This window comes from Quercus suber, unplaced genomic scaffold (assembly GCF_002906115.3).
Source record: "Quercus suber isolate HL8 unplaced genomic scaffold, Cork oak 2.0 scaffold_958, whole genome shotgun sequence".
Taxonomy (NCBI): domain Eukaryota; kingdom Viridiplantae; phylum Streptophyta; class Magnoliopsida; order Fagales; family Fagaceae; genus Quercus; species Quercus suber.
In genome coordinates this window covers 26,310-42,463 of record NW_027070378.1, presented here as the reverse complement: position 1 = coordinate 42,463, position 16,154 = coordinate 26,310, and the positions used below count along the sequence as shown (strand labels likewise).

Below are 16,154 nucleotides of genomic sequence, written 5' to 3'. Positions count from 1 at the left end.
CAAACCATATCCCCTGGAAACTACAAATATGTAATGTCTACTAACATAATTAGAAAGAAATACATAAGAAACCATAATTGGGTTTTGAAGAATTTGAGTCCATTAACCCACGGTGACCCACGACAAGAAGGTCAAGACCATGGTTTTAAAAACTGGAATGGTCAAAGAATTGGGAAAGGGTCCAGTTCTTAGATTTCCCAGTTCTTGACTGGTTTTGATCGATGTTTTAGTGATTATTATGGTTTTTACCATACCGGTTCAATCGGTTAGGAGCGCTTCCATATTCCCAGCAACCGGATCTAAATTTAGGACAGAACCGGCTAGGAGCTGTGTTGTACTACAAGGCTGCAAATTGTAGTTTTTTTTTTTTTGTCCCATCACGTGTTCTGCTTATGCCGCACTAATACGTGCCTCACGTGTATAGGCCAAGGTGGTGAATGGAGTCTATTAAGTTTGTTGCTACTAATCTTTTCAATTCTATTGAGTAGGTTTTATTTGACAAAAACTATGTTTTCCCACTCTCGGTGAAACTTCTCTTCCTCCCAAAATTTAGTACACAATTGTAAATAGTTGCATCTTTACAATGTTTAGCAAAAACTATGTATTTTTCTGAAGACTCACTGATTACCATAAGATTTTGGCCATTTGCCTTTGGTATTGATGGCAGAGCATTTACAACAAATAAATTTTAAACAATCAAGAGAGAAGTTTGATATGAGATAACGGAGAGTCTCTCTGCCTTAGGAAGTGAGCTTGCTCTCTTCCCCTAGGCAGTAGAAGTGTTTTTGTCCCTTCTAACGAAGGAGAGTTTGTATCTCTAAGGTAACAGGTTACCTTTAGAGCCAATGGGGTTCTGTTTTTCTTTTTGGGGTTGTAGGGAAACACAGTTGGTTTGCTCTTTACCTATCACTAGTATGGAGGACTTACTAGAAAAATGGAGTCACTTTACTCTATTAGAGAGGGAGACTATGAGTTTTATACTTCAAAGAGATCAACAACTCGGTGAGTTCATCATGGCAGCACAATTCCATGGTGTTCAGCCGCAATCAAGCGCTTCGGTGAGAGAGGGGGAGGGAGGTTCAATGGTGGTGCAGCCAGCAGAGGGGATGACAGAAGGGGGTGATGATGATGTGGCACTAAAAACCATTGATGGTGAGACATTACAGACCGTTGAAGGTAATAAAGAGGGTGAGGGGCAGGAAATTAATTGCGTGGAAGTGGCAGACACGTTACAACCAATTCAGGGAATCCAACAGCTTTTGGACTCCTTATTACCTCCTATTAATGCTCCTAATAATGAGGGAGTTATTTTTGAGTCCGAATTTTCAGTTCCTAATTCGGTTTCAGAGGTTGACTTATTTGATTTACAAATAAGGGGAAATGATGAGGCTTTAAATATGTACGAGGAAAACGCTGAAATTAAGGGAATTAAATTTGATGTAATTAATTCCCACTCAATTTCTCCAGTCAATCAAACCGTGTCTGATGAGAGGGAGAGAGCAAGCCAGGCTGGCAGTAGGGCAACACAGGGAAAACAATATGGTCAATTAAATGCGGGGAATGATGACAACTCACCAATTATTGCTCCTATTAACTCTAATTCCCAGCAATTCCAACGACAAGTGTTTAATATGGTCAATATTCCAAAACAAGGAAAAAAGCGCAACAACAACAATGAAGGGTAATGAGCCAGATCAGTCCAATCAGCCTCCACACCGTGCCATTTGGAAACCAACTTGACGGCCGATCTTGAAGGTGAACTCTGATGATGCGATTTTCATGGAACAAAATTCTGTGGATGTTGTTTTGGATATGGGAGGTGGATTAGTGTTGTTTAGGAGATCGACTATTGATGTAATTGTAGAGGGTTCGAGCACAAATTATATCGATACAATGTTTCAAAAAGAAGATAGGAGAAATTGGAATGATCATCCGAAAATGCCAAGGAAAAGGCTTGGCACACATGGTCAGAATCATCCTTCTCCCCCTAACTGTCATAGTGCTTGAAACTTTGGCTATATCTAAGACTTTACAGCTTGATACTAATCTGAGTTTGGAAGATGTCACCCCAAAGGGAGTTTCAGAGATTGCAATGAATGCTTTGAATGCAAATTCGCAATCTTTGGAATCCTTTGGTTTACTTAGTCGTGATGTAAAATGTTTTGCAAGTTTATTTCATTGTATTAGGTTTTCACATGTTCGTAGAAAAGGATTGTTGTTTTCTCACATTAAGAGAAATGACAATGGGATTGCTCATAGTCTGGCTAAAAATGTATTATGCATACTAGATTTTTAAGTATGAATGAAAGATATCCCATCTCATATTGGTTCGATTTTACAATTAGATGTAGTTGAATTTTATTAATAAAATCCATCAGTTTCTTTCTCAAAAAAAAAAAAAAAAGTCAACAAGTCAAGTCTTTATTAAAATAATATAATAATAAGAAAAAGGAGAAAGGGTTTGAAGAATCACTGTATATATACGATGAGCTAATAACTATATACTCACACTTTTTCCAAAAAAAAAAAGAAGAGGATAATTACACTTTACCCACCTGTGGTTTGCCTCTCATTTGATTTGTCTACCCGTGGTTTCAATTTTAACACTTTACCCACCCGAGTTCAATCCGTTACTACTCTGTAACCTATCTCCCTATCTGCCGTTACTCTAACACGTTTTCTTTCAAAATCAAAACACAAAACAGATCAAAAAGTTAGGGTTTTTGATTGCTTAAGAACATTTTTATGAAGTTGAATTCAAGTCCCGAATTGTCCAACAAGGCTGTAATCTTCGCCTTATATGGATGCGAATTCAAATCATTCTCTGTTACCACTTATCAAAAAAAAAAAAAAAAAACCATTCTCTGTTACCAAAAAAGAGCACCTCCAATTTTAATTACCACCATTATTATACCACCATAACAAAAATATAAGGAAAATAATCATTTAGATTATTATGCTTTAAGCTCTGTTTTGATTGATCAGAAGGCAAATGAAAACTTCAACAACAACAACAACAACAAAAAGAAAGAGAAATCCAAGCTTTTCACTGAGTTGAGCACTTGAGCTGAGATTTTCGCTTCGTTAGTTCCATTTGTTTCAACAGAAAATAACTCCAGCTAAGTTCTCTAGTAACTAAGAAAAATCTTTAATTCGAAGAAAATTAATTTCTATCAAATATTTCACAGTACACAATACAGAAATTCAAAAACTTGTCCCTTAATTTTCTCCGCAGCCAAACAGAACTTCACCTTATGTCATCGCATATTTCAGTTTAAGAATATCAGTTACAAAGTTTCCTCCGTTTTTTATTTTCATTTCCTATATTATTTTCTCAGCAACCAAATAGGGTTATAGGAAAATGACCGTTGTGAGAGTCGTGAAGCTTCTTCAAGTGCTTGAAAGGAGAGTATGAATTATCAGCCAAGACTCGCTTAAATGCATGCTGTGGCTTCTTTTGGTTCTGGTAGTGGTTTCCTTGTAAATAACACAAACTGGAAGGGCACTTTTGGCTCCTCCTTCGTCTCCGGTATCATACGGTTATAAAGATCGAGAGTGCCGCCAAGGTACCAATTGTTATTGCCATCACTCTCATCAATTCTTAAGCAATCAAAAACCCTAACTTTTTGATCTGTTTTGTGTTTTGATTTTGAAAGAAAACGTGTTAGAGTAACGGCAGATAGGGAGGTGGGTTATGGAGCAGTAACGGATTGAACCTCGGGTGGGTAAAGTGTCAAAATTGAAACCACGGGTAGGCAAGTCAAATTAAAGGCAAACCACATGTGCGTAAAGTGTAATTATCCAAAAAAAAAAAAAAAAAAACTATATACTCACAATTCAACTTCTCTTCCTTCAAACTTCTCTTCCTTCGTTACTATGGCCGCCTCTTTTGCAACTCTTCATGTGCTTTTCTTAACATGGTTCCTTCCCGCTACCTTCAGTTTAAGCTTCTTCTTCTTCAAAGCAGAGTCAATCTCAAATGTCTCTCGCAATGAAAAAGACAAGCAAGCCCTTCTAACTCTCAAACGTGGTCTCACTGATCATGGACACGTCATCCTCTCATCCTGGTCTGACCATAAAGATTGCTGTATATGTGACGGAGTTTTCTGCGACAATAAAACTGGCCGAGTCTCTAAGCTCCACCTCAATTATTTGAGGTTAGGCGGTGAGATTAGTGGTCCATTGCTCCAACTAGAACATTTGAATTACTTGGATTTGAGTGACAATGACTTTAATTGTACTCCGATCCCAACGTTCCTTGGTTCAATGTACAATCTCACACATCTTGATCTCTCAAGCACTAACGTTTGTGGACTCATTCCTCATCAGCTTGGGAACCTTTCAAGCCTTCGCTATCTGTCTCTTGGAAATAATTCTGACCTCTATGTAGATAGCCTTCATTGGATGTCTGGTCTCTTTGCCATTCAATACCTTGACCTAAGCTACTCTAACCTTCACAGAGAAGTTGACTGGCTTCAAATAATGAGTATGTTCCCATCTCTTTTGGATTTAATCTTGCGATATTGTCACCTTGATAGCTTGAATCCATCTCTTGGATTTGTCAATTTTACGTCTCTTCGAGTCTTTCATCTTTCTGGAAATCATTTCAATCATGAGATACCTAATTGGTTCTCTAATCTCAGTACAAGTCTCGTAAGGATTAGCCTATACAACAATTCTTTGAAAGGCAATATACCGCCTAGCATTTTCAATTTAGAGAAATTAAAGTATCTTGATCTTGGACTTAATTCTTTAAATGGTCCTATACCTTCTTCCATTGGGAATTTATCTCATATAAGAGCATTATACCTCAACCAAAATCAGTTGAATGGCACCATTCCAAAGAATCTTGGGCTTCTCTCTAAGTTAGAGAAGTTGTATGTCGGAAAAAATTCATTAACAGGTACCATAGATGAAAGACATTTAAGAAAACTCTCAAAATTAAAGGTTCTCCATATGTTTGAAGCACCTTTGTTCCTTAATGTCAATTCCAATTGGGTTCCCCCCTTCCAACTTAACCATGCCTCCATGAGCTCAATCAAGATAGGTCCTAATTTTCCTTCATGGCTACAATCACAAAGATCCCTCAGATTTTTAGGTATGTCCATGTCAGGAATTTCAAGCAAAGCTCCAGGTTGGTTCTGGAATTGGACTTCAAACATTACATTTATCAATCTCTCTAACAACCACATAGAATGTGATGTATCAGACATTTTTCTAAGTTCTACTGTCAAAATGCTCAATATAGCAAACAACTCATTTTATGGACCCATTTCTACTTTCTTATGCCAAAAGAAATTAGAAAGAATAAATTAAAGGTTTTAGTTGCATCAAACAATCTCTTATCAGGAGAACTTTCTCACTGTTGGAAGTATTGGCAATCTTTGATCCATTTAAACTTAGGAAGCAATAATCTAGTAGGTAGAATTCCCTACTCCATGGAGGCTTTGGTTAGCCTCCAATCATTGCGTTTACAAAACAATAGCATCTATGGAGATATTCCTTCATCGTTGAAAACATGCTCAAATTTGAGGCTCATTGATATGGGTGATAATCATTTGTCCGTTATACCACTATGGATTGGAGAAATGAAAAATGTTTTAGTTCTCCATCTAAGATCAAGTGAATTCAAGGGTTATATACCTCAACAAATATGCCAACTTTCTTCTCTTAGAATATTGGATCTTGCCAATAATAGCCTATCAGGATCCATACCAAACTGCTTGAAAAATATTAGCGCCATGGCATTACCAGATTCCTATGATATTTCATTTTCTTATTCTCTGTCTTTTGAATATTGGAATATATATGCATCCTATGTTCAGAATGTTCAGTTGGGTCCCAAAGGAAAGAAATGGAATACAAAGAAAACCTTAAATTAGTTAGGCTCATAGACCTTTCAAGTAACAACTTGTCTAGATCAATTCCTGCAGAAATTTCAAATCTTTCTGAGTTAGATTTTTTGAATTTGTCTCGAAATCATTTGATGGGAAAGATACTAGAAAAATTTGGGAGTATGAAAGAGTTAGAGTCAGTTGATCTCTCAAGAAATCATTTATTGGGTAAAATTCCTCCAAAAATGTCTAATTTGACATTTCTTAGTCTCTTGGACTTGTCATACAACAACCTCTCTGGTAGAATTCCTTCAAGCACCCAGCTTCAATCATTTGATGCCTTTAGGTACATTGAAAATCCTCGGTTATGTGCTGATCCTCTTCCAAAAAGCTGCACAATTGAGGAACAATCTTTGAATAGATCACCAATTGGTAGTGTTGAAGATGATTCTAAAAACTCCAGCTTCTACATTGGCATGAGAGTTGGATTCGCAACTGGCTTTTGGGCAATTTGTGGAGCTCTCTTCTTTAATAGGACTTGGAGGCATGCTTATTTTAGATTTGCTGATGAAATAAAAGATTGGATTTATGTGACTACAATGATAAAGATGAATTTACTGGAAAAGCTAAGAGTCTGCCTTAGTAAGTGAGGCATTGTTATCTAGCCAAAATATATTGCTTCAAGTTATATGTCCTTAATATTGTTTTTTTCATGTTATTTTTGTAGGCAGCTACTTTGAATATACAATTTATTTCATAGCTAAATGTGATAGTCATTTGGATTTTATTTCACAAATATGACATAACTTTAGCCTTGGTTTGTGATAACAGTTTTACTGAAAATACTATTCCCTATTTGAAAAAACGAGTTTCTCATTTTGGAACCAACAAACTCTACTCAATTGAACCAAATCTATGACTGTTATTGAATTGAGTTGGGTTTTTGATAAAAATAATAGTCATAAAGATTAAAACTTTCTTTCATTTATGCTATTCTTTCTTATCTTCTTCTTCTTCTTCTTCTTCTCCTTCTTTTCCTGCTTTTGTATGACCTTTTTGCTCTTTTGCAAAAAATATTTTACTGGCTGTGAAACTCTTGCAATCCATGACAATTACAATTAGAAGCAGACATAAATAAATTGTTTCTATATACCAGGTTAGTGTAACTACAACTTTGTTGTCTGAATTATCTTGTTTTTTAGCTCTGCATATGAACTATATGCGGCTATTGGTACTGGCTAGTTACACTAAGGATGTTGTTTGTAATGTGAAAAGATAGTGACCATATCAGTAGTGTGGACCATTTGATTGGTTTTTATTAACCTCTTGAATGTATGTTTTACCCAATTATGATGTAGTAATTGTATGGATTTTGATGTTATGGTCAAATTATTTAAAGCAAATTTCCCATAACAATGAGATCTACCTCAAATGGCTTCCTCTTCCATAATAATGAGATAAAGGGTAAGGTTTTGATTCAAAACTTAATGAATGCATAATATACCAATAATAATAATGATAAATAAAGACTATTCCCTAAGGTTCAACCCTATCAATTGTCATATATTGTGTTAGATCTATTTGTAATAAGTGAATGCATTGGTTAAGGATTTTTATTTTTATTTTTTTATTTATTTTGAATTAACTTAAAAAGAGGTGGTAAATTATCATTGAGATTGTGTTTGGATGACCTTCTTTTGACTATCTTACTTTGTTTAAAAATACGACTATAGTTAAAAAAATTGAGGCTTTAAAAACATTTACATAAGTTGTTGGTGAAATTAAATTGACATTTTAATCTAAAACAAACAGAACCTTAGCATATAAAGTTCATGTTAGGCATCTACTATTTTCTAGTTCTTGTTTCTATGGTATTTAAAGATAGAAGTGAATGTAGTATTATAATAACTAGTCGCAGACCCACGCGATGCGTGGGAATATATATTTTGTAATATGATACAATTCATAATTTATTCTCTAAAATTTATTGAAGATAGTTTTGTCCTAAAAACTTGAACTATTTCTAAAATTATTTTCCAACTCTCTATCTCTACAAATATATCATTATATTATTTTGGTTTTTTATTTTATTTTATTTTATTTTATTAATTTTATAGATATGATATTTGAAAACCAATAATGGAGGGACATGCCAACACAACATTAGATTTCTATTTTTCTTCCCATGATGAGATTGTATTATATTTTAATTCTTCTAAATTTTGAGGTGCAACCTTCGTACCAGTTGCTAAATCCTTCATTCCCAAAAGTGATGTCTAGTTAGTTGCCAACAAAAAAGAATAAGACAACAAAAAAATAAATAAATAAATAAATAAAGGAAAGTGAAGTTTTATAGGTTAGAGTCATCACGTACAAAAACTTATTTACAATAAGGTATATAAATAAAATACATATTAAACAAACCTTACTTCAGCAAAATGATCAAATTTAGTAGATCCTCACTTATATCAATTTCCATCAAAGACCACCAAATTGTCAAATAGTAATATGCCATTGATTCCACCCATGTCTACTACAGACATTTATCAATGTGTCCCTATACAAATCACTCAATTATTATTGTTTTGAATTCCCATAGAAAATCAAAATAGAGCGTATACGAATTGTAAACTTGCTAACTCGGCCAATTGTTCTTACCTCGGAGAAGATGTCTATTAACATTCCAAGTTATGAATTTCAAATGGCTACAGGAAGTTATCAGATTGTATCAGTTGCTATGCCCAAAAATAGCAATTGATAAATTATTTATATTTCCACTCCTTTTTTATTTTAAAAAATTTTAAATATAATATTTTGCCTAAATTAAATAAATAAAAGTGTCCACATTAAGTGGAATAATGCTAGGGGAACACTCATTCTCACGCCAATGCATCAAAGGAAGAATGAAACACAAAACAAATCAAGTTAGAAACACTAAATTTAAAATAAATAAAAAACTAATAATGCATATTTAATGTCATAGAATCATCATCAAATTTTGGAGAACGATAGGTTGCCAATGGAGAGAGAGCAAGAGAGAGAGAGAGAGAGAGATGGTATAGAAAAAAACCAATACAAAGTAATAAAGAGTAGATGATAATTAAAAAAAAAAACCAAACATCAATTAGTAATTGTTGATTGGAAAACAAAGAAGTTGTAAGGAGAAGTAAAAAATAAAATAGAGATTACCGTGTGAAGAACATTAAAAACTTTATCGTGTAATAACGTAAACCGTTAAATTCAGTTAAAAAATTAAATCAACAATTAAATACAATCATAGTACTAAATTTAAATTTAAAACTAATGAAACTCTAACTATGGAAAACATATTAATCATATCTAAAAAAAATATATATATATATGTATGTATGTATGTATGTATGTATGTATATAATTTTCATACACTATTACTTTCGAAAATCTAATGAACAATGCTACCTCTCATTTGTTGTCATTGTTATGTAAATCATCAGTTAGTAAATATATGATAATGGTAAAAAGTGTTACAAATGAGATCACCAAAAAAAATATAAAATTAATTAGCCACTATCATTATGCAACAGTAGTCTATAATTTTACGCATCCAAAAAAATGGAATATATAGAGTTTTCTTAAAGATATATGTAAAGATTCACTATGTGTGTGTGTGTGTAAAGGTAAAAAAAGGTATATTTAAGGTTTTTATTAACTTAAAAATTAATGAAAAACCAATGGTTAATAACTAAAATTATAGTATTAATAAAATATTTAATGGGACCGTCCTAAAAAAATTATCACGCGCAATGCGCAGGTATGCGACTAGTAATTTTAATGGTCCCATGAAAACTAGCACGTGTCAAGCATTTGAAAATTTGTTGGGAAAAACATTGTCTGACTTCCACCTAACCCTTGGTCAACCGAAATGGCTAGAATAGCAAAGAATTCACTCCCTTGTTGTTCTAGCCTTTACCCATCCTTTATAAACCTCATTTCCCACAAATTAAACTCTAATTCTCATTTGAAAGTTGAGAGAAACCAATAAATTGTGAGAGCCAAACACTAACCATTTTTCTCTACTTTCTCCCTCTCACCATAGCCAAATTCTTGAGAGGAGATCAAATTCCTCACACCCATCATCACCAGAGTGTTGTGAGTGTTGTTGGCAGCCTTGGGAATCATTGGAACTACCACAAAATCAGCCATAGAGGCTTGAAGATGCAATTGGAGCTCAATTGCATATCCGATTGCTAGAGTAGAGAAATGAGTAGAGGAATTGCTAGCAAAAGCTTACAATATTACAGTATTGCTTGGAGGGTTGTGTCATGTAATTTGTATCGCAACAGTCTATTCTAGTGGATCGTTTAAGTGTTGGTGCCACAAAGAGGTTTTTCTGCTTGGTTCTCGCGTTTTCTCTTTGATAACACATTTAGTGTTATCTTGTGGTATTGTGTCTTTAATTTTATGTGGGTTGCTCTTTATCGGGGACAGACCTAGGATTTCGAGTTAAGGGGAGCTAGAGTATAAGTAAAAAAAAAAAAAAAAAAATCATGAAATTTCAAATAAGTATCTATTTAGTATTAACAATCAAGAAAGAAAAATACACAAAATTTTTGTTTCATAATACATTATAATGCAATCATCTACTAATAAAGACAAAAACACAAAACTACATTGTTTCTTAATACATTAAAGCATTCGTTTCAGCTTACGCAAAAATTTCTATCTATTTTAGCATAATAATATACTTTTTTAAAAAAAAATTTATATACTCACTATTATTTATTTTACAATACATTTCATCATAATACTACTTCCTTATCAAATTTTTATTATTATCTCAAGTCATTTCTCTTTTCTTCAACCAAAAACGACTGTCCTCAATCTAAATAATTTCTAAAACATTCATTTGCATAGCAACAACAATTATGTAAATTTTTCCAATCAATCCAAAATAAACCCACATTAATCTATATATCATCGTACAAAAATACATTTGTGTTATTGTAATTGTGTAAATTTGCAAAAATACATTTGTACTATAGTAATTGTGTAAATTTGCTCAGTTACTATAACATGTATGTATTTTTGCACAATGATTTATAGACTGATGTGAGTGTATTTGAGAGTTGATTAGACAAATTTGGGGCTTTATGCTTTTTTACCACTAATGCAAATACTATTATAATAAAATCAACGTAAAATTGTAGTGGAAGGGGGCCTAAAATTTTAGAAAGTGGAGGCCCAAATATAAAATGGTAAAACACACGCACATATATATGGGCCCCACCTAGTTCCGCCCCTGCTCTTTATGTATGGTCTTTATGTTTCTCCATGCTTATTTTGATGTTCAAGCACGCTATAATTGACTAATCACTTGAATTTGGTTTGAACTGTTTTTCATTTAAAAAAAGAAAAGAAAAGAAAAGGTTACCTTAAAAGTGATTAAGCTGTAAATTAAAATTTGGGGTCTTAATCAATACCTAGATTGTGTTAGGTATTTCTCAAAACCATTATGTATTTTTTGTTCCTTTCATTTTATGTAACCTACGTTCGAAAATTCCAATTTTTTTTTAATAGTTTTATCAGCCAAAGGCTATTTATTACACAAGAAAAGAATGTGGAATTACCATAGTGTAGGCCAACGCGCAGATGACAATCGTTGTGAAACGTTTTAAATAGGAATCTGCAATATACGCAACAATAACTGCTGATACGGTTGTTATGCCCGCCAGAAGATTTACGATTGTTGCAGCTGATGGCAAATAGTACTCCTCGATGGAATCCTTGGAACTGTCCATCAGCCAGGTGAAAGTGAGGTAAGCAATAAGCATCCCCACCACTGCCTTGTTGATCATGCTTTGGCTCACAATCAATCCTGAAATTCATTGAATTAGAAAACAATATTTTTTATTTTTACCAAAAAAAAAAAAAAAAGAGAGAGAGAGAGAGAGAAGAATACAAATCAGTTCTCTGTCAACTCAAACATTAATGAAACTTTTACTTTATTTTCGGAAATTATTACCAAAGATGAATGGCACAGCCTTTGAGAAGAAGATATAACCGTGATACCATTTCTCGACTTTGCCGCGGATCCTTGAGAACCATTCACCAAACATTACCATTATGGGTGGGAATCAGAGATTCAGAGTACCGTAGGAATGAATGATTGAGTTCTTAAAAAAGCAAACACGTTTGGTTAGTGAAACTAAACATAAGTGAATAGGAAGAAAATGAAATAGTTAACTTTTTTTTTTTTAATGAAAATGTTAAAGAATTACAAACCAATAGAGTCGATTTCGTACCGTACCGGCCAGTGTTTACCGTACTGGAACGTTGGCCGGTACAGAAACGCTAGTTTTTCGTTCCGGTTTAAATACCGGCCGTACCGGAGTCATTCCGGCAATACCGGAGCAAATACCGGATTTCGGCCGGTAAATGGATACCGGGCTGAAATAAAAATCTCCATTGTTTTGCTGTAGATCTCTAAGAAATTGAAGGTCTTTGAAGAAGAATAAAAATAGAAGAAGCAGTTGAGACTTTTGTGAATCTTTGAAAAAAAAAAAATCACCTGTAGTTGCTGCTTCTTCTCATTTCTCTGATGCTACCTCACGAACTTCTTCTCCTTCTTTTACTTCTAGCAAGTTCCTTCTCCCCACTTTTTCTTTTCCTTTGTTTTATCCGGCTGTGAATCTCAATGCAAGATTTTGAACTTGTGGTCAGGGATGGGAAGTGAAAAAAGCAAGTCTTTAAGTTCACTTTTTACCCATTCAAATGGTCATGTCAGTCACATGGGCTATAAATGGTGTATTTTTTATTCCTTTTAACCATGACTCAAAAAAAAAAAAAAATACAATAATTATATTATATATAATAAAAATTAAGCTTAGATGCTGTGGTTGCGCCAAGTAACTTTATCAAATTACAAAAATTTTAATAAATTTTTAAATTTTAAGAATAGATATATACATATTTTTTGGATAAATATGACAAATCAAGTTATAAAAAAAAAGTGGTATTTGATTTACAACTATAACTATAGTATTTATTTAAAATGTTATCAATAAAACCTAAAATCAATAGAATAAAATTACTTAAGGATAGAATTTAAATAAAAAGAGAGATTAAAAAATGTAAAAGAAAAAAGAGATCGAATTTGAATTTTTTTTCCTATGTTTCTTTAAAAAACGTAAAAGGAAAAAAAGATAGAGCTTGCATTTTTTTTTTCCTACGTTTTTTTTTTTATGGATAAATTTGCATCTTATGTCATCTTTTTCCTAATAATAAAGTTAAAAAAAAAAAAAAAAGTATTTGAGTTTCACTTGAACTACTTTTTTTTGTTCATATCATCTTCTTCATAATTTAAAATTCCCCCTATATATACACAATTTTTTTGTGTTTCATTATTTCTACTACGTACTTTACAATTATTTGCTATATTCTTCCTTTCTCCTTTCTGCCCTACCTACAACCTTGTAGGTAATTTTTTTTTTCTTTCATCAAATTTTCTTTCATAAAATTGAATAGATTTTGTGTATTTGTTGCCTTTTTATTATATATAATATATATAATTTTGTGAATCCCAGCAAAACTGTCTGCGGTAAAGTTTCTAATATGACTTATTTTTAAAAAATTATTTATTAGAAAACAACGAGAGTCGTTTTGATGTAGTGAGATTCGATTTGTAGAGGGTTGTCATGTCAAGGAAATTGTGATTTTAGAATGGTTATGTAGGTTTTATTCTCTGGGTTTTTTTTCCTGCCTTTTTGCTTCATGTGTATTTTTTGCTTTCTTATTAGATGAAAAGAGAGCTATTTCTATGAGTCCGTAGAAGTTATGTAACAAAAGGTCTTTCATTTTTGGGTTTATTATTATTATATTATTTTTTAGAATTAGATGCGACAATTTTAGATTAATTACAGAAAAAAAAATTGCTAGATTTATGTTGCTTTGTAATCTAATAATCTATATCATATCATATTATAAATTAATGTGGTTTTATTCGTATGGTTCATTAATTATGATTCACCAAATTGCAGAAATTTTATTAAATTTTTAGATTTTTAAATAACTAAAAAGGAATATTATACTACCAAGACTTTAATTCATTCTTATCATTAAATAAAATTAGATTAACCTTAGTTTTTTTATTTTTTAGGATATATTTCTTAAATTAAGGGAAAATATTTAGCATACAAAAATTTAATTTAGATAATATTTATCATCTAATTAGCATTATTTTTTTTATTTGTTAGGATATATTTCTTAAATTGGGGGATAATATTTAACATACAAAAGTTTAATTTAGATAATATTTATCATCTAAATTTTCAAAATTTTAATATTATTAAATTAATATTATTTTATCAGAATATCAAGCTACAAAACTTGATTATTAAGGGATAAGCACAATCCAAATTCTTCAAGAGGTGATTAATATAAATCTATCCCAAGAAACAATATATATTTCCAATAATTTGATAATCTCTATCTATTCTAAAAAAACAGTATATATCTCAATTAATTTGATAATTTCTACGTTGATAACATTTAAAAAAAACTATATATATATATATATATACACACATTTATATCAAAATCCCTTATACCTATTGTAAGGTTAGGATTTGTGGCCCAAGCCCAAAACAAGGAATTTGTAGAGTATGGGTGAAAGAGTTAGGTTAAGTATGGGATCAACAACAACGAATCACAACCTTCAAGCACAAACCAACATGAATTTACACGTAAAAAATGGATATCCGAAGAGCTATATTATTGATTATCTGATGAACACAGATATTAGGGTTACAGTTAAGTTCTTCCTCTCTCTTTTTTCCTCCCTCCCTTTTTGTTAGGAGCTTCTTTCCTTTATATAACCTCCCTTCTCTTCATCTCCATCGTCCACTTGTACCTCATCCGTGAGTCTACTTAAGTATATGTCACGCCAAGCATCTTCTTTAACTCTGTGTGAGTGGCGATAGGTAAGGATACACTGTTCAGGGGTCTTCTCCATATAAATGCGGCCAGAAAAGTTGCTTCAGAGTATTAAATACGGTGGTAGCAGCTTTCCCTTTAGATATTTCTTCATCCTTATCGTCTTCTAGTGTACTCAGAGCTTATCTTGATCATAAGGAGTCCTCGGAAGATCATCTTGACCTTTTATACGTTCAATTGATCCCTACTATTCGCGTCAGAGGAATATAACCTCTTCGGACAAAAGGCGACCTCTTCGGATTGTAATCACTTTCCCCTCTGTGGGTCTCTCTTCCAGATGGGTCTTGCCCTTAACATTTCCTTCTTCTCGGTCGCACAGTAGTCCTCATATGGGCTCTTGGCCCACTATGTTGGATTGAGCCCTTTTCCCCCCACAGCTATCAACCACATTCTCTTTCTCTTTCTTTTTCTTTTTCTTTTTTTAAATTTTTTATATGTTACGTTATGTTGAATCAACTCTCTTTTTTTCTTTTTTCTTTTTTTCATTCTATTCATATGACCTTTTTTTAATTCCAATTTTATGGGATAAAAACAAACACATTGATTAGATATCTTTAATTTGAATAAGATTTAAATGAATTATATTTCAAATGGAACTCTACCAATATATATAACCCTATATATCCTTTTTGGAGTGAAGCTTATTTCAATATGTGAATGCCTAAATCCCATGACAATACAGGTACGTATTCTTTCTTCTTTTATTATTATTATTTTCATTTTGTTAATTTTCTTTAGTGTTATTATTGGTTTTTTGTCTTCATGTGATTTTAATTAGTGAATTCAAAATATTCGAAAACATTGTCAAGTTTCTAAAGGCTCCTTCTTTGTTTTTGTATTTTATTTTTATTAAATTGATTAGGTTTTGTTTATTGGTTGCCTTTTGTTTAAACCAATTTTCTTAGATTTGATCTAATTTATATGCTTAGGGTTAGGGTCTTAGAATTAATAATTAAATATGGTTAGAATTAATAGATTAATTTTAACAATTTTCTTATTTAATTTTTATGTTACATCAAATTATTAAGATGTTCTACACGTGTATTCTTGAATTATCAACTTTAATTTTAATTTATAATATTATCAAGATTATATTAATTTTAGATTTATCAATTGTTTAGTACTTTTTTAAAAAAATAATTATCAATTTAAAATTCAATTTGGAATTATCAATTTAATTTAGTTTTAGGAAGAAATCTTACCCCTTATTTTAGTGAGATAATTATTTACACTTGATAATTTTTTCTTTTATCTTTATTAAATCTATTAAAATATATAATTATTTATATATTTATTTGATAAGCTTTTTCATAAAACCGTGCAACGCACGGGCCTATAACTAGTATATAA

General features: G+C 32.0%; 1 protein-coding gene across 1 annotated transcript; it reads left to right on the top strand.

Moving 5' to 3' along the window:
• Nucleotides 1–3,876: 3,876 nt before the first annotated feature.
• On the top strand, nt 3,877–6,484 carry LOC112031525 (receptor-like protein EIX1). The gene is made up of 2 exons (XM_024064215.2): nt 3,877–4,903; nt 5,826–6,484. Exons 1-2 carry the CDS (start codon nt 3,877–3,879, stop codon nt 6,482–6,484), a joined length of 1,686 nt encoding a protein of 561 aa, XP_023919983.2.
• The last annotated feature ends 9,670 nt before the right edge of the window (nt 6,485–16,154 follow it).